At 37.3% G+C, this 22,815-nt stretch overlaps 1 protein-coding gene across 2 annotated transcripts in view; it reads left to right on the forward strand.

The window, feature by feature from the left end:
- Window positions 1–22,815, forward strand: part of iffo2b (intermediate filament family orphan 2b) — a 41,878-nt gene that overhangs the window by 15,824 nt on the left and 3,239 nt on the right. For both annotated transcript variants that reach the window (XM_053484682.1, XM_053484683.1), the window contains exons 2-4: window positions 11,627–11,687; window positions 14,578–14,673; window positions 19,411–19,569. In XM_053484682.1, the coding sequence (XP_053340657.1) occupies window positions 11,627–11,687; window positions 14,578–14,673; window positions 19,411–19,569 (316 nt within the window). The remainder of the gene's footprint in view (window positions 1–11,626; window positions 11,688–14,577; window positions 14,674–19,410; window positions 19,570–22,815) is intronic.

A 22,815-nucleotide genomic window follows, 5' to 3' on the forward strand; every position in this document is an offset into this window, starting at 1 on the left:
AAATGTGATTTAACTGAAACAGCAAAAGGAAAAATTATTTTAAACACTTTCTTTATTGGAGCATGGATGGTAGGAGCTTCCGGTACACCATGCAAAAGTTGTTTTCTGCCTGGACACCTTTATCTTAATGTTTCATTACTATCCTGATGGGAGTGGGGGTTTTGCAGATCATCATGCATGCTCTTATTCACAGGGCAAGTGCTCACTGAAATGAGATAATATTTTTTTTAACGAAATGCTGTGGCCTTTACTAGGGATGTGTTTTATCAGGGATCTCCCAATACGATATCATGACACTAGGTGTCGATTAGATTATATTTCAATTCGATATTCATTATTTTTAGATTTTTCTCACCATTCTAAACAAAATACTGAATAATTTGCTCCTAACACACAGGATGCTGTGCTGCTTGCCAATGTGAGAATGGTTTAGAACCTGCAGATTTATTTTAGAAAATTCGGGAAATTACTTTAAAATGTCTAAGGAAATGTATGCATAAAACAAAATGATCAGATTGTCACTCATGAGCAAGCCAAGGGCGATGGTGGCAGGGTAAACCCCCTGAGATGACAATAGGAAGAAACATTGAGAAGAACCAAACTCATCAGGGAACCCTTTTGGCACCCTTGAGTCACTTTTTGGCAACACATGAATTACCACACAGTGCGGTATTCTTGGAGTGCGTTCTCCAGAAACATCAAAGCCCCAACTAAGGAAATGATCTTTTGAGTAAACATTTTTCTTTTGCCCAAATAGTCTTCCAGAAACATGTAGAATCCATGACAAGGTGTGTTGAAACTGTTGAGGCAACTCGGAGTTCAAGAATTTACTAAAACAACTTTTGTTACCATCTGCATGTTGACCATCTGTATTAACTGTGAGTGTTCTATTGCGGTGTACCTATAGTATGAAATAACCAAAGCACTTAGCTCTTTTTTAAAAGAGAACTGCTGTCGAATGAACATGCAATGGCATTAGGAAGCATTAAAGAAACGGGGGTATTGAGGACCCTATTGAAAGATCAACATCCTGCCTTATTGTCATTACACCTTGCTTTTATCTTGTGAAAGACCTCTTTTCTCTCTTTGCAAACCGTTCTTACAATGATTTTATACCTGGAAAAAGGGTTTAATGGTCAACGAGCATGCTTTGATGATGAAAACTAAACAAGCAAGGCACTTCTGTAGAACAGCATATGTTGCCAGGTCTTTTTGGTGTTCCTCTCAGGGAATTCATCTTTGCTCGTCCTTGTTTCATTCCTAACTGTGCAGGAGTTCCAACAAGCCCTGTGGTCCACCCAGATTTACCGATTTAATACCATTAGGTATTCAGGGACACTAAATAATCAGGGTTAGGCTGTTTTCTGGGCAGAGTTACAAGGAGTAATGAGTTTTCACTAGAATTGTTCTTTGATTACAGAGAGCTGTCAAAACAAGGCTTCACGACCACACCTCATCCCACCTGTTTGGAAAGGTATATCTTAGAGACAGTAACACATTTGTTCAGGGTGTGACCTTAAAAAAAAAAAAAAAAAAAAAAAACGGCTTAGTGTCTGACAGGGAATAGCTCGCGGGTCGATGAGATGGTATGTTATGCTATACCACGATGTTTAGTGACGAGATAATGAGTTTGTACAGAGGAAGTAAGGTGTGGACTGGGTGTTCTAGGTGGATTCATAGCGGTGTAGGTGGATTTATTAATGGCTTTTCTGATGAGGAAGTAAGATCTTCTGCAAAATTCACTTTGTAGTCATTTTTATGTCTTTATATTGGTCTCATTTATTTTGTGAATGACTGAAAGATCGTTTGCCTGCACTGGTGCCTGCAAAAGCAAAAAAAAAAAAAAATTAATTAATTCCTCATGTTTTTGTTCTTTTTATTTGCTTTTTTTTTTTTTTTTTTTTTTTTTTAAAAGAGGTTGGCCTGTTGCTTAGCTGTTTACCAGCTGTTCTGTGGAGGGGTGTGGTTCAGCACATAGACAACTAAAGAGAAAAGGAGTTTAGATAATGCACTATTATTTTTTATACTATTATTTCATACCTTAAAGGGTATTTCATCTGGAGTACACATTTTAGGAGAGGAATGATAATTGCTTTTGGTTATTTAATTGATATTTGTTTAATTTCTGGAATGATTAGGAATATCAGTGCGCAGTTTAAAGTTAAGCAACCTGTGCAATCCCATGTCCAAGCACAACAAGAAGTGAATCAATTACTGTATGAACGCACACAATATATTATACCACTGCACATTTATGTAGTTATCCATACAGCTAATCATCAGGCAGTGTGTAAAATAAAGCAGATATAAATTAAGAGCTTCCGTTAAATGTTTTTTCTAAAAACATCTTAATAATTTTGACCTTGGCACGGTTGCTTATGCCAGACAGGCTGATTTGTGTATTTCAGAGAATCACTTTTTCTTTCTTCATCACTTTGTTGATGAGGGAGGTCAGAGGAGAATAGCCAGACTAGTATAAGGCAACAGGAATGCTATTGTAACTCAAACAAACCCTTCTTAACAACCATGGTGAGCAGAAAAGCATTGCAGCATGTTGAACCATGGGGCTTAATTTACATTTACGGCATTAATCAGCGACATCCATTTGTCTCATTAAACATAAGTTGAAAGGGTTTGAGTCCATGACTCTCCCATCAATAGTCCAAGATCGTAACCACTGAGCTACCCCTGCCCTATTGGGTACAGCAGAAGAGTGTGTTTTGTTTACATTCTCAGCGTACAGTGTACATAGGTTCACTGAATATATTTTTTTCTTGTTCCACTCTTCAAATGTCCAGGTTCAGTAGTCAGCTGTTTGGATAATTACATGAATGTGCACCTAAAGCACCACTTAATAGAAGGTATTGATAAAAGATCTAACATTCCCTCAGTATACATTTGACTGACAGCTGATAAGTCTATGCCACGCATAGCACACATTCCTTTAAACAGATTTCCTTTCCATGTTACCATACAGTTCAAATACAGGTTAAAACTCTTTGTGTGAAAAAAAAAAAAAGGAATGAACATTACAATTCCTGCATAACGAGCAAGTTTTATTAAGTGAGTACAGGGAAAGCTTTCCACTTCCCACACTTAGTCTTTACTTCTATATACTTGCACCTAAAGCCCATGAGCTTCAGGTGCAAAAACTAATGATTTAGTTCTTACCGACAATCACAGTTTATAAGTCTCAGCTCGAATGATTTGAACAACACCATAAAATTGTTTTTGACAACTGAAAGTATAATGTTTCATTTTGGATAGATAGTTTTCCATCTTGTGGAATGCACCACATTAGATTCTCAGTCTCATAGCATTCCTTAGAGCTCCACACCTTTCACAAAAGCCTGACTCTGTGCACATAGAAAGAAATTCCTTTCATTTCATTTCCTTTGGATATTGGTATGATAGAGCTCCTTCGCCCATGTTTAATGTTTGTTTTCCCCTATGCTCCATGTTCAGATGAATCTGTTTGTATCCTGTCTCGAAGGTGTGTCCAGACTTGAATGGTCTTGCTTTTGTGGCGTGGTCTGCAGGCACATGAAAGAAGGTTCTACAGGCGAGGAATAAAAGCTTGGTTATGTATGTTATTGTATTATTTGTGTTCGTAAAGGATTAGTGTCCTTATGAAGTTTGCTGAGATATTTAAATGATGCAATTCTTTCACGTCCAGACTGACACAGATCTTTGTTTGCTGAATCGTGGCTTGTTCCACAGCCGGATTTAAGGATTTTAATGAAATACTCAGGTTACATAAGCCATAGCTTTGTCTGTAATACTGTGATTACCTATAAATATAGGGTTAGGCTAGGTACTATAAAAGCCTGGATTAAAAATTTGGTTTAAATAATTAATATTAAGTACTATATTTTAAATACAAAATGTATACAGTAAGCTAAGCACAGAAGTAAGAGCTTGTGATTAACATTTGAAAGGAACAGGAAATATAATTAACAAATGGGGTGCGTGATGTAACCATCTGCGAAGCAGAGTTACTGTTCCAACCTCAGCGTTGATTATTTTGCTTTAGCAACATGTTACAAATGGTTTTTGTAGTTAAATAATAGCACAGCAATATTGTAATCACTTATAGCGATATTTTGGGGAAATGGTGAACATAAAACGCAGAAAATGTTCCTGTTATTACTTGAGATCTAAATCTATAAACAGTCTGTTCACAAACTTCTGTTTTTTTTTCTATTCTCTTGAAATAAATAAAGACAAAAAATTCAGTGTGAGGTTTTACAAAGAACCTGTAAAACATTAATCTGAAGACTTTGTCTAGGTGGAAATCTTACTGACTGTTTAAAGGCACAAACACAGGAAGGAGAGTTCTTACATAAATGTACAATAAACATCAACTAACAAAGTTTTACTAAGTTAATAACTATCAGATTAACCTTATATTAATCATGTTAGATCATGTGTTGCATATACAACAGTCAGAGGTGACGTGAGCAATATTCTGTGATGTAAATATTAATAATGTTCTCATATCTTATAAATGACCTCAATGTTATTTATTCACCTCATTTCCAACCCTTATCATGGGCCCATCTTGGACTTTTAAAGTCTGTAAGTTTAATACAGTTAAAAATAACCCACCCTGTATTAAAAAATAAGTAAAGCAAGTAATAAATGTGAAACGCAATCAAAGATAAAAGTTTTTAACAAATGAATGTTGTATACTGTATAGTGTGGCAACCAAAAAAAAGTCAAAACGTTAATGTTGGAAACCGGATCATTGCAGGACTTGACACACACTGCGTGCATGGGATAACATTCCCTCAGTATACATTTGACTGACAGCTGATAAGTCTATGCCACGCATAGCACACATTCCTTTAAACAGATTTCCTTTCCATGTTACCATACAGTTCAAATACAGGTTAAAACTCTTTGTGTGAAAAAAAAAAGAAATGAACATTACAATTCCTGCATAACGAGCAAGTTTTATTAAGTGAGTACAGGGAAAGCTTTTCACTTCCCACACTTAGTCTTCACTTCTATATACCTGCACCTGAAGCTCATGAGCCCATCGGCTGTCCTCTCAGTACTTAGTGTTATTAATGCATTTGGAAGATTGAGGCGCAGGCTGTTTTCTCCTGCTCTATTTAAAGTGCTCTAACTCTGACTGGTGAAAAGAGAATCCTGCCTCAACAAAAATAAACTATGATGATTTGTTAAAAAGTAAAACCACTTGTCTGCAGTAGTGACCATTTAGGTCTATGGTCAAGTAGGACCATAGTAATACAGTACCATGGGTAAATATGTAGCTTTCCTTAAGAGGGTATAAGCATGAAAGTGTGGAAAAACTTAAGATAACAAGAGAACCACAGGATACAGGATAATATAAAGAAACAGTATTTTTGTACAAAACTTGGATATCCCAGGGTAAAAGCTTTAGAATATAATGTAATAATTACATATCATATCATCAGGGTCATCGTACAGTATACGGCAGTAGAACCAAAGGTTACATAGTAAATCCAAAGTGTACCATAATGAAAACTATAAGTTACCATAGTAGAACCTCCTCAGTTTGTTCTTTATTAAACTGAATGCAAAAATTATAATTATGCTGTAGTTTTGTAAAGTGGCTTCACACTAGATCTGTGCAATTTAGCTGATTATGCCAAATTAATAAATAAAATATATAATATAAAATAATATTATAATATTTTTTTTTGTCAATTCAGTTACTTTTATTGAAGGGTCAATTTTGGATTTTGAATAAATTCCCACTTTCTAGATTGTTTAGATAAACTTTCAAATGTTATATGCTTCAAAATTCACAATTTCTTTAAAAATGTTCATCTTTGTGTTTACACCACAATTACGTTTGTAATTACGTCTGGGCCGTAGGAGGGCCGTAGAAGCGGTAACCTACTGGACTGGATGAAGAAACATTGAAGCAAAGATGAGATGAAACAGCAACCAAAATAAAAGCACATAGGGCGCACACGTGCACACACACACACACACACACACACACACACACACACACACACACACACACACACACACACACACACACACACACAAAAGCACATTTATCACACCTTTAGGGAGCGAATAACCATGACAAAATTGTGTTTAGTTGATGTTTTTACTACAATATGTTTAGTTTTATAATTTAAAAACACAAGGGCCTTATCAACATGAAGACAAGTATACAAAACGTCAGGTTAGATTGAGGTTAATCGGATTGAGGTTCTATTCTTGTTAATGGAAAAGAATAGAAGATGACGTATCACACTATACAGTATGTTTGAGCAAAAAATGGATCTAGATGAATTTAATAAGTCATCGTTGTGATGTGTCGGAGCATGGAGTCTTTGTTCCACCTGCTTAACGCCCCCCATCCCCCCCATCCCCGAGACTGAATACTCATTAGCACTCGATACTGTATGTGTCCCAGCCTCTGTGGACAGAATAGATTCGTTCAGGCTGCCTGAATTACACATAATCAATACTGAACCAACCACCCATGGTCTGTCTGTGCTTATGCATGCATGAGTGTGTGTGTGTGTGTGTGTGTGTGTGTGTGTGTGTGTGTGTGTGTGTGTGTGTGTGTGTGTGTGTAATAAATTGATATGAGGTTTCACGACTTTAGTATGGAGAGTAAAGACTGACTTTAAGTAGCATGGGTTTATTTGCAGAGGGATTATATATTTTGTGTATTCACTTTGATATGTATTACAAATGGAGCATAATGCTGGAATTTGACCTCAACATTTCAGGCATTAGCACAGAATTATAATCCCTACATTTCTGTGCAATGCTCTGCCCCAACATTTCCAAATAACAAGATTATTTGTGTTCCATACATTTTAGTTTGTTCTTGCTGTAATATTAACCACAAGGTCTCTGTACAATCTCTGTACAAGTAACCTTTCCTTTAGTTTAAAAAATGTCCCTTGACTGATTGTTATTTACAGTAAAGGAAGTTTAATATGTTTCTTCCTTTTGACATTTTTCGAGAGGAATACAGAGAACTCTTGATTAAACATCACGTTAGCATGTGATAAGCCTTAAGTACATATTAGCGAAGATAAACCAGTGGCATACCAAACCATGCTCCGTTATTTATATTTTTTTCCTTTGCCTCATTCAGTTGAGCTCCCGCTCATTCAGCATGCAGTCTTTCCTAAGGACTCAAATGACTTTGGAATTTTTTTGGTCACCCTCTGAGGCTGCTCCGAGGCCTTGTAAGGTGACTCTTTGTCTATTTACAACTCCGATAAAAAAGGACAGCCAGTCCAATGCTCCTTATAAGCAGCGTGATGGCTGAGAATCGAATGTTTTCACCATGTGCTCCTGTTTTAGAGTTTGTTTGTCGATCCAGACGTATCCCAGACTGGTCTCATTTACAGAAATGTTCTATCTTGGTAAATATCGAAACACTAATGTGACCTTCAGGTTCAGGACTTGATCTTGTAGTTGATTTGTGTCACACCACTTTTAAATCAGTTTTTAAATAGATAACACCGCCATTCTGAGGTTAGTCTAACACTTCACTTTCTGAACATATTGGTTTATATATTCAGAATTCCCAGTAGATGCAGTGCATGGGAGGGTTGTCAGGAAAGGCATCCGGCGTAAAGCCTGTGCCAAGTAGTGTGTGTGTGTGTGTGGATCGGATGGTTCACTGTGGCAACCAGAAGACAGAAACAGCCAGAAGAAAAACAAAATGCTGTATATAATGTGGTTCACACTTGTAGGGCTTATTGGTATATTTACCATATATGGCCAAAAGTATGTGGACATGATGATCACACCTAGAGTGTATTAGTTTGTACAGTTTATTACCATATAAAGCTCATGGGCATTAATATGAAGGTTCTAAGATGGAGCCATTTTTACAGTCTCTGAGCTCTGCAGTTTTTTTTTTTTCTTCCAGTGATTGTTTATTGAGATTACATACGTATGTTTTTGATGTGGCTGAGATTCCCAAAACAACAGTTAGTGGCGTGTCCACATAGCTTTTTCTGATAATTCCAGGAGATTAGCTTAACTTTACCTTTTGGTTGAGCTCTGCCTGGACTGAAGCAGGACCGAAGTCGCTAGTTAAAAAAAATGTATAATAATAAAATAAAATTTATTTATTTATTTTTTTCCCAAAGAAATAAGTATAGGATAAGTGGTTTGACTGATTAAAAAGGTAGTTTCACAGCTGATCAAATTAATTGTCTATTGTTATTTGTAAGTGGCCATTATACTATACTTGTTATACCTAGAACTACCTTCTAGTGAAGATCGTTCTTAATTATGCTTCGTAATGCTTATACAGGATCTTCCCTATTACTCTAAGATTTGAAAAATAGTAACAGTTTCCCTGCTCATTTGAAATGAAAGTATCAGTATCATTGACCATTTATGCAGTCATGGATAGCACATTCAGTCACAAAAGTAACCATGCTCTCCTGTTGCATGTGTCTTGGTGTGATTGACTGGATCGGATGTAACTGTGAACCCCAGTGACCTCTACAGCTCAGCACGCCATAGCCATGTGTGATTTAAACACAGCTAAAGCAGCTGAGACAGCACCCTGGACACAAGGCTCAATAAACGTACTAAAGCCTGACCAATACTGTATATTTGTTAGGAAATACTAGTGGCTGATTATGAGGATCTAAGGATTATTAAAAATGGTGAATTAGATTAATCATGCCAGAATCGTGTCTCCTTAAAGGTTAGACGAGAAATCAAATTCGGGAACGTTATATATAAAAAAACAAAATATTTAGCAGATCCTAGGATCAAAACATGTTGGGGTATCTAAATTTTCGGGATTGTGTCTTGTATTTTTCTAGAGTATTTAAGTATCATTTTGAATTAGTCTGATTCTACAGTGGATAATGACAGTATTGTCTATTTATTGTTTATTTATGATCTATTCATGGATGCAGTGCCTGCCCCAAGCCCGGTTGAAAAATGGGAGGGATGCATCAGGAAGGGCATCTGGCATAAAACCTGTGCCAAGCTGTGTGTGGATCAGATGGCCCACTGTGGCAACCCCTTGATCTATGATCTATTTATAGGTCATGTAAATAATGTACGCTAAATAACACAAAGCATACATAACTATGGAGCTTTTACTCTTTTAACTTACCTTTTTTTGTTATTACATGTGAATGGTCTCCTTTTAGATAATCAAAAGGCAAAACTGAGAGCACCGGCTTTTGTTTCAGTCCTGTTGATCCCTTGTGGTTAGAGGTTCGTTTGTGTGTTGTGGTTCAGTCACTCAGTTCAGTCCTCAGCATAAAAAACGTAGGATGGCTTATCAGTATGCAGCTGGTGCAGATGCTATCCTGTGGTGGTGTTGTTGTTTTTGGGATAGTGTTTACCATTTGCTTTTTGTGCCCCATGGAAACAGACAGGGCCAGTTAAAAGATGGAGTCCTGATTATCGCTCGCAGAAAGAAAAGCATGTGACGGTGAACCTGATGAGCTATTTTGGCGTTTCCCATGTGGGTTGCCATAGCAACGTGGGCTCATCCTTTTAAAACAGATGATTTTAAACCTTATGCTGCATAGGTGGTGAGCAGACGCTTCGGACCACAAGCTGGGTTAGTCATTTCTTTAATGTCGTCAGCTCCAGCTTTAATGTGGTTTTCTGCTTGACATTTTGCAACAAATTATTCTACAAGTTGTATCTTTACAGCTTAGCAGGGTTTGTTTTTCCTTGCAGAGTGTAGACGTTTTTGCACACGTTGATCTACTGTTATACTTTATTACTGCAAAGGCATTTTTTTAGCTGTACTAATCTAATAATCGTCTAATAAAATAAAAAGAGTGCTTGGTTACTGTCAAGGTAGAAAGTTTTCTTAGTTCGCCAGATCCGTGATCAGTCTCTTCCACAAGTTTGTGACAAGTTCTCTATTGATTTTTAGGGATCAGGTGTTCCACCTGCTGAATGTTCACAGTAACAGCTGAAGTGGGCTCCAGCTGGGCTCGTCATTCACAGACTTATGGCTTTCTTTAAAACCTTTACACCATTCAAATGTTTTTCTGCGGCTGGGAATCTCATCCCTGTACTTCGCTTGAAGTAAATGTCAAGAAGTTTTATGCATTCATTCATGGGAAATGTCATCACAAGTCCCGGGTTGAGGCGAATTCCTATTGTCCTCTTTGTCAGATGGTTTTCGCACCTTAGTTTATTAGTCTTCCATAATGTCTTGATGATAAATGGTTGTTTATTTATTTAGAAGATGATGAAATTCGTAAAGATTTGTGGTTATCTGCCAAAACCTTTTTTTTTTTAAACATATTGCTGTTCTTCGACTTTGCTGTTCTCTATCGTCATCTAGACAAATCGTCATCTGCTACTGTCAAGTTTGTTTAGACTCAATGGAACTGTCGCGAACCTTGAGTGTTATTGCATGGGGACTTTCATATGGACTTCATCCCTAACCCTCATCCTAACCCAGGGTCTCAATGTTTGTTTTTTTTGTCAGAAAAGGTTAAATGAAAAAACCTATTACAAAGATGATGATCTATTAAACCCATAAAAAGAACAGATAAAGAACCTACTTAAGCCTTGTTCAGATCTGATCTCTGGCATATCCAGATTGGAATCAGTTTAGATTCCAATTTTTTTTTTTTTTCCTTTTTTTTCCCTTCATGTAGTCTGAACAGTAAGAACCTGATTGAATCAGATTTTTGCTAATTTAAATCGCATACAGATTCTAATGAGATTCTTCTGATGTGTTTGTCTGAAGGGACTACCTGCTCAAATCCAATTTCACACTGTCTATTATGTCATTCACAAAATCGGAGGTCCAAAGGATCATGTGGTACGGGACATGCATCCATATTTGAAAGGTGTTATTACCACAGCAACCAATGTAGATAGGTTGACTGCAGATGGATTTGGACTGCCAGTCTGACCTGAGCCAGATCCGATCTGATCGCTGTCAAATAACAGTGTGGACACTCCGATTGGTCAGAAAGGTCAGATTTGTGAAACAAATCAGATTTGCCTGCAGTCTGAACAAGGCCTTAGAGTGAAGGTCCAACATCACGCTGAACGTGACAGGAGTTAAGTTTCCACATGTTTCCAGGAGTTGAGTTTTCCACCTGTGAGTTTGAGACTAAATGCATTGCTCCATAAGCATTACAGTAGGTAAAGTTTCTGAGTGACCGGATTATGTTCAAATCAGTTCATCAGCTTTTTATATATTAATGCAGAATCTGTTCTGCAGCTCAGTCTTGGGACGAACCCTCTGCCCTCAGGCTGCTGATTCCTGGTCAATTCTGCTGCATTGGGATTAAATTACACTGTGGCCTGAGAAACAGACTACAGACGCCTGGACTTCACCGCCTGAGCCATTTATACCTGCTAGGTTTCGGGACCAGTCAATGTATAACCCTCATGTTCTGTTCACTGAATAGCAATAGAGATATCCAGATGTCTTATTTTGTATTTTTATCTCATTTTTTTATTATTAGTAAAACCTTATGGAACAAGCTCTCCCTATAGGAAACCTCCTCATGACAGTGTAAATAATATACCACCAAATCGTTTTCTGTTATTTTATGGTAACAATGAGTTAAGCAAAAGCACATCTGTTTTTCATACACTGTACATGCACTAATTACAGGCGTGTTGTGTGTTGCAGGTGGCAGGAGGAGCTGTCTAGACGAGAACAGTTGGAAAAAATGTTGGAGACGATGCAAGTGGTGAGCTCACTTTAAAGCTTCTTTAAAATGTTTGCACCATTCAAATGTTGTACTCATGTTTTATGCTTTCATTTCCAAAAAAGTTCTTCATAAGTCACCTCACTTGGACGGCACTTGTTACATAACATCTATAACAAGGTACTGATGACATGAAACATTACATAGGAATAGAAAGTCTGATAAGCAATTTTATTTACCGAGGAGAAGTGTTTTGGGTTATTTTTCTTTTTAAAATCCATGTGTTTTCAGTGATACTAAATTGTTTGATACCAATTAGTGACCTTAACCTTGTGGTTCTGGTGTAATTGCCTCCACCTTATTTAGCTTATTAGTCTGGCTATGCCTATAATTAGTCCTGATTTGAGTTGGTTCCTTTGTCTCGCAAGGCCGATGGTGCAGTTAGATTTTTTTTTTCTTTTCTTTTCTGTTTTGTTTTGCTTAGTTTTGTTTTTACCACCATTACTATACAATCAAACTGAGACTGCATTATAAAAAAAATGCATTTAAATATCATAATAGTTATGCAGAGTGTAAATCAGTCTAAATATCAAAAATAAATTGTAATTATGTTAACAAAATGTCCTTACTTAAAGGCTTTACGCAAAACATCGCTCTACTGTGTGCAGGAACACCCTAAATACATCCTGCACACATAAAAAACCAATCTCTGCATCCTTGACCCGACTGGAAATCGATAGATGACTGCGTATTTGTTTGTACTAGATGACGTCACAGCTCAGCAAAAAACAAAAACATGGAACGGACCATTCCCATGAGAGCCTCACCTTCCATACAACCGTTAGCTTTTTGTTCCAAGCCATGTAGGCTCACACATTCACCTTCATTTTGTGCTCTGACCCTGTTGTAAAATAGACTCTCTGATTGGACAGGGGTCCATCTCTAATTTGGGAAAAGGATTTAATTTAAAAGCAGTCATAAATTAAATGTTGTGCATTAGTGCAGCCCCAAAAATGCATTTAGTGCTTAAAAGAATCTTTAAATATGAGCTAGAAATTAACTTCAAATCCAAGAAACTTTCAATAACATGATGAATACCGTAATACAACAAATTTTCAATATACAAAAAAACAACTTGCCATGTGGTGCATTGTCTTCCCAGGGTACACAGGTTAATCTTAAGCTCAGGTTTCAACCAGGTCCCCTGATTTCCTTCTACCTCCCAGAATCATTCTAGTGATGAGGTGACTCTATATGCGTGGGCATCATCCCTGAAATGTACTGGCATCCCAAAGAGTGTATATTTCTGGCTCAGGCCCAGATCCAGTGAAGTACTGATAAAGGGCATGGTTCCAACTAAAGTTAAATGAATGGCTGAAAGTGTTGTTGTAACATCTGAGGCAAAGTTCTTAAAGAGGTTCTATTATGCTTTTTCAAATATTATCTTTCATGCAGTGTGTCATGTGGCTGTATGTGAACATAAACTATCTGCACTATCTGTGACGCCGACAGTGCATGATAAATGGAGTTTTTGTCTATTAAAAAAAAGTCTGCTCACATTCGCCTAAACGAGTCGTTAGCAAATCAAATTTTTCTCTGTTATGGATCCACGTCACTCTGTAACATATTTGCATAATGTCCGCCCACGTTCTACGTCACGGACAAATTACAAACCGCCATCTTACAATTAACGTTACCACACTCTTGTTAATGTGACCGAGCATTTATGCCAGGTTTACTTAAACACTTTGTAATATAAAAAAACAATAAAAAACGAGAGCACACGAAATCCTTTTTAACTGTTTATTCTCCACCATTCACCAAAACTGAACTCTAACACTCGCGAAGTGCGCATGCCCCATGCCCTTCTACGGCAAGCCCCGAGGGGGAAAAGCGAACACACGAAGTGCGCATGCTTCATGTATGAGTAGTAATGGTGGACACGCGCATTTTTTTAAACGGATTATCTTTGACACAAAGATAAAAGATCTCTTGATTTTTGTAGCCACAGTTAATATAAAATTAGCTGGTCGTTACAAGGTAAAACCGACGCCATCTTTTCTATGTATTGACGGGTCTCCAGAGTCGTGGTTCAGTTATGGTAATGGGCGTTTTGTTTTCCGACACACGCTGTAACGGTAGACCGATCATAAGTCACTGCGCCATCTGACCAATCACAGCAGTAAGGGCTCACGGAAAGGAGGGGTTTAGACAGATTTAATCTTCGAACTGCTTCACACGAGTCGTTTATGAATCATTTAGAAATGGGGTAAAATAAAATTTTTGGGGGGAGAAAACTAAAGTGTTTTTTGACCTTACATACATGTAAACCTGTTTTGAGAGACTCATTAAGCAATATTAGCAACCTTTAAAATGGCATAATAGGGGCACTTTAAAGATGTATTTGGCTGATCGTATTGATTTCTTGACGCTCTAAGCCTTTTGCATTTACATGAAATAACATATCCTTTTTGAGACTGTAAAGGCAGAAGACAGTTACGATGCCAACATGTACAATTACGTTTTTTGTTTAAAAATTTGCGGAAAATAAATTTAGTCAGTTTAATGCACCGTGGATAAAAATCATGTGATCAGCCATCATCCTTCAAATTGTAGCCCTATGTGAACACGACACAACATTTTATGTTTGACCTTAAACCACACCTTAAAGCACATAATGCTGCTGTGATGTGCTTCATAATTTGGCATCAGCAGCCCACAATGAGTACCTTTGATGTCAAAATCAGATCAGTGTCAAGTATCAGGCAAATCCATGTGTTCCATAGTTCTTTTTTTTTTTTTTTTTTTGTTGAGAATTTGCTTAAAGCATTGAAATATGTTTAGAGAATCAAGATGATCCCATTTCCTCAGCAATTGTTACCCTGAAACACGTGTCATATAACAGGTGTGTGTGGTGTTGTGTGTTTCACAGAGCGCTCAGGAGTCGGAGGCCATTCAGGAAGATCTGAAGAATAAAGTGGAGAGATTAAAAGGCGAACTGGTGGTCTTTAAAAGCCTTATGAGCGATGTAAGTGAGCGGTCATAGACTTCTATATATAGTACTTTATTTGTGTCTTTGCTCTAGGCAGCTTAGTACAGCTCAATGAATGAACCCTGATCATCTGTTTTCCACCATTGATTTGAAGTTGTATCTAATCTAAGTGCTCAGTTTGGTTCCCTTTTCATACCCAGGACCATGTAGACATAGCTTAAAATAGTGCAGAACACTGATTGGTCAAGTGCAGTAATTACATAACAGTCCTGATAAAGTCTCATGCTGAAGCCAAAACTGCATAGCGATCTTCAGGATTAATGATAGTCTGGCAGCATCTTTTCTTTACAGAGGTCCTTTTTTGGCAAGTTTAGGATCAAATTTTTTTTTAAATAGATTTCTTTAGATTACGATTCATTAACATTGAAGATTTTTTTGTCCAGCCCAAACATACAAGCCCAAACAAACAAGTAAACATAACTTAACATAAAATGTTGTATGGTAGTATTTAACCAGTTTCATGTATTGTATGTTTATATGGTTATTACTAGGGACGGGAATCACCAGCCACCTCCCGATACAATCGCGATACCTATAGTAGGGGCCATTTCGATTGAAATATCGCAATTTTATCAAAATCCTGATTCGACATTATATTTTTACTTGATTTTGTTACAATTTAAAGTCTTTGAAAAAGTTTAATGTTTACTTACTTTCAACCCAAGTGTAACAATACAAACTCATTTCAGTACAAGCGTTTTATTGAACTTAAAATACAATGAAACAAAAAAGCTACATTTTTACTGGGCAGGATGTATTATCTTCCATAAATATTATTTCTAAATAAACTTGACAAATAATTCACTCCTACCACATGGGATGAAAATGTGTAATGCGACATTGTCGCATTGTCTCAAAACACAGCTTGACGGTGAGTACGCGGGAATTTAATTAATCAGCCCTCGCGGTGATCACTGCCCGATTAATAGGTTCATCTCTTTTATAAATGTAAATAAAAAATATTTTGGTGTCAGTGTGGCAATAAGAAATCGCGAAATCACAAAAGAATCTTAATTCGTAACTTTTTTTTTATTTTTTACTTATTTATTACTCTGTGCACTAGTATGTTCAAGTTGAATCGACTTAATTGTCTACTTTTCTGCACTGGCCACTCCCCTGATTTAAATTCTTATTAGTTAACTCATGCAAAACACATCTAGGCTTGTTTGAGCGACAATACCAAACATATTCATCTTGCAGTAAGTACACCTGATGTTCGATGTTGAAAGATAAAAACAACAAGAGCATGGGCAGGGCAGGGGTGACTCAACAGTTAAGACTGCCACTAAGTCCCTCAACCCCACCTGCTCCAAACGAGCTGGGATATGTTCAGAAAGAATTTGAATAAGGTAATGTAATCTGATAAGTTATCGTGCAGACAACAAGTAAAGATGACTTTAAGTATCAACTACTCGTGTTTAGACCAAGGTACACAAATTTTATTTAAAAAAATAATTTTCAAAATTTCCCTCAAATAATTTAAGGAAAGTTTTCAAAATCAGTGTATCACCTTTAAATTATGCCGAATTACACGTGACTCCCTAATGTCTGTGTTTTGTTCTTTTCGTCAGAACCAACATTATGCAATTCTCAATCAATTACAATTAGGAGATTCAGTCAAAGAAAATGGCAAGGTTCAAACCTCTCTGTATTTTTACTTGAAATACCTTTCCCATCACATAGACCACACACACTTTACCATTTTTCTTTTCTTTTTTTTTCAGTACAGGAGCAAAAAAATAAACCAGGTGAATTCATGAAACCAGACATCTGTAGTCATAACACAGTGTGATCCCGTCTGGTGATAGCAATGATGCAGGGTCGACCTTATTTGTACCTTAGCGTGAGAACCCAGGGTAACACAGTGTACCAGCAGTGGCTCTGTATGGTCTGATCAGTTCTGCCGCACATCGCGTAGACATGATATCAAGCCTTATTAACTGCGCGCCAGCTGTAATGCATCATCACCGACCTGATTATCAAGGAATGAATAAACAGTTTATTGAGGTGTCGTCTGGATTTCCGTCTGGATTTGTCTTGTGTTGTTTGGTTTAGTCACAATGACTCATCAGGAAAGCCAAGAAAATGAGGTAGTGGCTTTAACATGTCTGCAGTGAAACTGCTCCAGTTTTATTTATAAGAAGTCATTCGTGTTCCAATAATTGAGTGCATGTGTATAATAAGATTTATATACAGTATGTATATAAGATTTTGGTCATATTTTTAATCAGCTAAAAATCTACAGAATTCACAGGAAAGACGTGTATTTCAATTTCTTCAAGTGCTTTTAAATCCGTATTTACCAGGGTGCCAAATGTTGTTTTCTTTTTTTTCTTTGTGTTTGTTCAAAGTGGTGTAGGCATATATGTAATGGCGAGTTTATATTATGCACATACAAGGGGTGTTTAAATCAAACCAGGACTTTTAATTTTGCAGAATAAGAAAAAAAAAATAATTGCAAGATCGAAAGTTTTCTCAATATGCCGAAGCCATGATTGGACTTCCTGTGTAACGTCTGAAACACTGGCCTCCCAGGAACTCCTTTAATGCTAATGGAAAAAAAAAAACATGAATTAGAGGGAGGGCAGGACTGTACAGGGGATGTGGCAAGGACACCCAGCCGAGATCATGTAATGTAAAAGTTGTACGGTGGTCTTGCAAAAACAAAACATCTTTGGTGGTCAAACCTGGCCATTTTTTCCCATTAAAGGAATAGGGCCTTTAAAGGAGTTCCTGGGAGGTCAGTGTTTCAGCAGTGACGATAATAAGAAGCAGGAAATTTCTGATTTTACTTGAAAGCCACTAATGCATTATTATACACAATGTGTAGGATCTTAAGGTTTCTTCCTCATGTTGTCTAAGAGTTTTCCCTCTCCATCACCTTTGGCTCGCTTATTGGGGACGAATAAAATTTTATAATCAATTTAAATGAAAAATTTATTTCCAAAATTTAGACAATATATCTCAGTATGTGTTTTTTTATGTAAATTCCTGGCTTATGCATGCATATAGAGACTTGCACACACAGTGATTTATGTTTTTTTTTTTTATTGTTTACACTTATTGTAACACTTATGAATAACTTTATAATTATTAAGGCTTGTCTAATAAGTTCTCGCTGACATTCATTGTGAAGGGTGGCCGGCATGCTGCTGTTCATTTCAGAGCTGCAGAAAGCAAGAGAAGGTTCCCTGATCTGAAAGTAAGGAAGAATTTAACATGCAGTGTCTGTTCTCCAAGACTAACTCGCCTGGTGTGTCAATCACTCCAACTGATCCGTGTTAAGGATTTGACAGGAAGGAATCAAACACTAATCACAATATGGCCAGTAATATTTTGGCTTATTGCTGGAATATACTGGTGCAATTCATGATTTGAAATGGGTGGAAATGTAATATCATCTTGTAAAGAAAATTTGTTTTGTTTGATCCTTAAACATTTTAGTTTTTTTCAGGATGGTTGAACAGAACAGACTCACCATTTATTAAATGTACACAATTTTCAACTCATTCAGTCGTTCTTAAGTTTTTTTTTTTTTTTAAGATTTGCTCCCCATGCAAATACCATGGGTACATCAAATGGCAGTATAGCACAGTAATAAATAAGAGGTAAAACACTATAGAATCTGTTGCTATAGGAAAATGATTAGTGACCAGTTTGTACAAGGCTAGTACATGTAGCACAACTCCTGCTTTCTATCTGAAGATAGAAACGTGTCAGCAATAAAACACTCTATTTGGTATTTTAGTATGACGAACATTGTGTACATTTTTTGTCTTTTTTTGTCTTTTTTTTCCCCTAAACTCATGATTTGACTCTAACATGAATGAACTGTTGTGAAGTGAGCGTTTTCGTTAACCATGTAATCATTTGCAAGATATCCATAACTAAATTGGTCTTCTAAATTTACTTTTGTCCAACACAGTATTCTTGAACCAAATTAACCAGAGTTATACAGTACTAATAGAATTTAAAGTGGCAGCACAGTTTGGTGGCTTAGTGATCAGCACTGTCGCCTTTTGCCTCCTGGGTCGGGGTTCGATTCCCTCCTCTGTGTGCGTGTTCTCCCCATGCTTGGCGGATTTCATCTGGGTACTCTGGTTTCCCCCCACAGTGCAAAGACATGCAGGTCAGACTAATTGGCCTTCTCAAATTGCCCGTAGTGTGTGTGTAAATGGCAATCGGGCATCAAGCTGGCAACCCGATCCCTGAAAAAACTGCTACGGAAACAACAGACATATCAACAGGATGGAGTTTATCCGTCACCCAATGTGGACGTGAATAGACCAAAATACCAAAAAATACAATTTAGAAGGGAAGTGTAGTACATTTACATTTAGGCATTTGGCAGATGCTCTTATCCAGAGCCACTTACATTTTTATGTAATTCTTGCTCAAGGGCCCAACAGGGACAACTTGTTGATCATAGGATTTGAACCTGGGACTTTAACCACTAAGCTACCCCTGACCCTAGTTAATGACATGTTCAGGGGCAAGGGGGTTCAGGTGGTTGAGGCTCTGGGTTGCTGATCGGAGAGTCCAGGTTTGAGTCCTGCTACCTCTGGTGGGCTCTTGGTCAAGGCCATTAACTCTGTGCCCCATATAAAATCACTCGGGCGTTGCCGGTCCCAAAACCACCATTGCTATAGAAACAGCACAGGAATAATAATAAACACATAATGATGCTTTAACATATGTTTTTTTTTTTTGCAGCAAATGTCAGAGCTGGACACTAAAATCCAGGAGAAAGCCATGAAAGTGGACATGGACATCTGCAGGAGAATCGATATCACAGCAAAATTATGTGATGTAGCACAACAGAGAAATTCTGAAGACATCATTTTCAACGTCAGCCCCTCAAGGGCCACAGCGGTGCGTCCAACACACACATGCATGATTATACACTCACTCAGATATAGTTTGTTTGAGTTGTCTACAGTGCATTGATTTAGCTTTAGATCCTAAGCTTGCTAGCAAGAATTCCTGGTGAACTGGCTCATGTTTAAAATGTCATATTGTCTGTTATTTCATTTAACATTCGTCACAGAAAGTGTCCAAATTATACCAAACTCACATTCACACACACTCCTGCCCTACCCCACACACACAGAGCATACAAAGTGACGAAGCACAGACCTGCTGAACTGCTGATGCAGGACCTTTGCACATAAGGGTATCACATTACAGGTACTAAGCTGACCAAAGCCAAACACTGTACAGCTTACAGAAACTGTTGAGATCTTTTTAGACAGATTTATGCATCTCTTGATCCTGAAGTTTTGTGCCAGGTCCTTTATAGATTGCTGGTGTGTCAGAGTACCAATATGGTACAGTACAAGAACTGAAACCCTGACCCTGTGGATGTGTCTATATACAGACTGTTATTCAGGGTGAGGAGGAGGCTGGTGATGGGGTTTCCTTATAAAGCTCCCAATAATCATCTATATCTCTATTGGGTTAATGTCAATAGGCTAAGGGTATCTTTTATTGATAACTTCAGAAAATTTCAAAAAATTGTTAGTTTTATATTTTGTTCAGTAGTTAATTCCCATAGCTACTTTTGTCACATTTAAAGCTATAGTTTTAGGCTTGATTAACTTTTTAAACTCTTGTCTGATCTGAGTAGGCTATATCTTTAGACAGTAATAGTCTGGACTTAAAAGATCATCAGCGAGAATGAAAGGAAAGGTGTACAGGACAGTGGTGAGACCAGCGATGCTCTACGGCTTAGAGACAGTGGCACTGAAGAAAAGACAGGAGGCAGAGTTGGAGGTAGCAGAGCTGAAGATGTTGAGATTCTCTTTGGGAGTGACAAGGATGGATAGGATCAAGAATAAGTTCATTAGAGGAACAACCCATGTTAGATGTTTTGGAGATAAAGTCAGAGAGGCCAGATTGAGGTGGTTTGGACATGTTCAGAGGAGAGATTGTGAATATATCGGTAGAAGGATGCTGAGGTTTGAACTGCCAGGCAGGAGGTCTAAAGGAAGACCAAAGAGGATATTTATGGATGCAGTGAGAGAGGGCATGAAGTTGGTTGGTGTGAATGAAGAGGATGCAAAGGATAGGGTTAGATGGAGGCAAATGATTCGCTGTGGCGACCCCTGAAAGGGAACAGCCGAAAGACAAAGGAGGAGTCTGGACTTAAAAATGGGGGAGAAAATGTACTTAGATTTTTGGATGGGTTTATTTTTATCTTATTCATTATTCATTTTATTGAAATATTTGGGACAGAATCTGGTCTCAAAATACTCAAACATTAAAGAAATCAAGGTGCATATAAGTAGATTACCATAAGTCTGGTGGTTATACATTTTTACTGCAAATTTTACTGCTCTGCACACTGAGCATGATTTTTTTTTTTTTTTTTTTTTGAGAGAGTACAATGTAAGTAATCTGGGCCAAAATCCACAAGCCTTATTCCATGTTCCTTATGGCCTGTTTCGTTTAAATGTACAGTGAAACCTCAGATTGTGAGTAAAGTTTTTTTTTTAATACATTTTGACTTGAAAAATTAGCAAGTCTTGGTTTATGAGTACCAAGTATCATGCATCACGCATGCGCTTCTTGTTTTGACGCCGAGCGTCACTTGATCACAAATGAGCCAACCGTTTTTCTCTCTCTTGTGCTGGGGAATTGTGGGTAATCGTCTCCCCTGCTCGGTCTTAGTGCGCATCTCCTACTGGTATAATCAACACCTGTGCACTGTTTACTATAACACTGTGACCACATGCGTGTGCATAAAACATATTTTATTTTGTGTTTGTAAGCGTGCATGAACTGTTTCTTATAATACACGTGTGTGCATGCATGTAAAGCAAAAGAAAGTCATTCGAAGGTTAAAAATCCATTTTCTCCCTCTCTGTTTCAGCATGTAATGTGTGCACTTTCTCTCTATCTATTTTTCTTTTGACTCTCTTTCTCTCACTTTGTATGCTTTGTGTGTGTGTACGTGTGTGTGTGTGTGGTAGGGCATACCCCCTCTTTGCTTCACACACAGACTCTGCTCTACACAGAAACAATGCTGTTTTTCTTGGGCTGTGGAAGGAATAATTTGAGTTTCCATTATTTCTTATGGGAAATTCTATTTGGTTTACGAGTGTTTGATATACGAGCTCGCTTCCAGAACAGATTATGCTCGTAATCCAACGTTCCCCTGCTACTTTAGTTAGCCTTGTGGCTATTTCCAGTAAAAGAAAATGCGCTGTAACTATAGCTTTGAAAGATACCAACTTGATTTGGCTCAGTGGGTCTGCAGAAGCTCTATGAATCTTGGCTGAACTTTGGAATCAATTTTTGCTCAGACCTTTTGGCATTTTGGGGAATTTTATTTGGGGGGAGGGGGCCCCACTGTGCTACCACTACGATTGACTTTTGTCAATGCTTGGTTATTGATCGCACAGTATAAATGTAACAGATGGTTGTGCCCCACCTCAAAAATTTTTTCCACAGTGCTACTAGGAAAGTTTAAAGAGTATAGTTGATGGAACAAAATGCTATTTTAACAACATAAATTATTAAACAGCAGCAAGCCACCTGTACACATAAAACAACAACTCTTGATCTGTAACTAGCTAATTGAGGCATAATGATATTGGAATATATTCGCAAAGAGCCCAAAGGTAGGCTAATGTAAATAATGTTAAGCTTGAGACAGCTAAAAAGCTAAAAAGTTTGAGACAGAAGCTTATTTTTATAAAAAAATATATATACCCAGAAAAGTAATTTTTACACAGAAGACAAAAACTTTAAAACTGTAAAACCTTCATAACGGCTCTGAGGTTCTGTTAATTGGTGATTCTTGAGGCTAGTAACTTTTAAATGAAGTTTTGGTCTTGCTCTCCTGGGATGGTCATCATGATGGCACGTTTCATCATGGTGCTTGATGGGTTTTGCAAATGCAACTGACTGTTGTTTTTGTTGTTATTACTTAATTACATAACTCCATGTTATTGCATAGTTTTGAAATCTGCAGTATTGTTTAAGAATGTAGGAAAAAAAAATATATATTGAATTAGAAGGTGTATGTATGCATGTAAGCATGCATACATACAAACTTCATCTGTATTTAAAATGTTAATAAAATCATGTGTATTAGATTCTGATTTAAACAGCTCT

The sequence above is a fragment of the Clarias gariepinus genome, chromosome 23 (genome assembly GCF_024256425.1).
Source record: "Clarias gariepinus isolate MV-2021 ecotype Netherlands chromosome 23, CGAR_prim_01v2, whole genome shotgun sequence".
NCBI lineage: Eukaryota > Metazoa > Chordata > Actinopteri > Siluriformes > Clariidae > Clarias > Clarias gariepinus.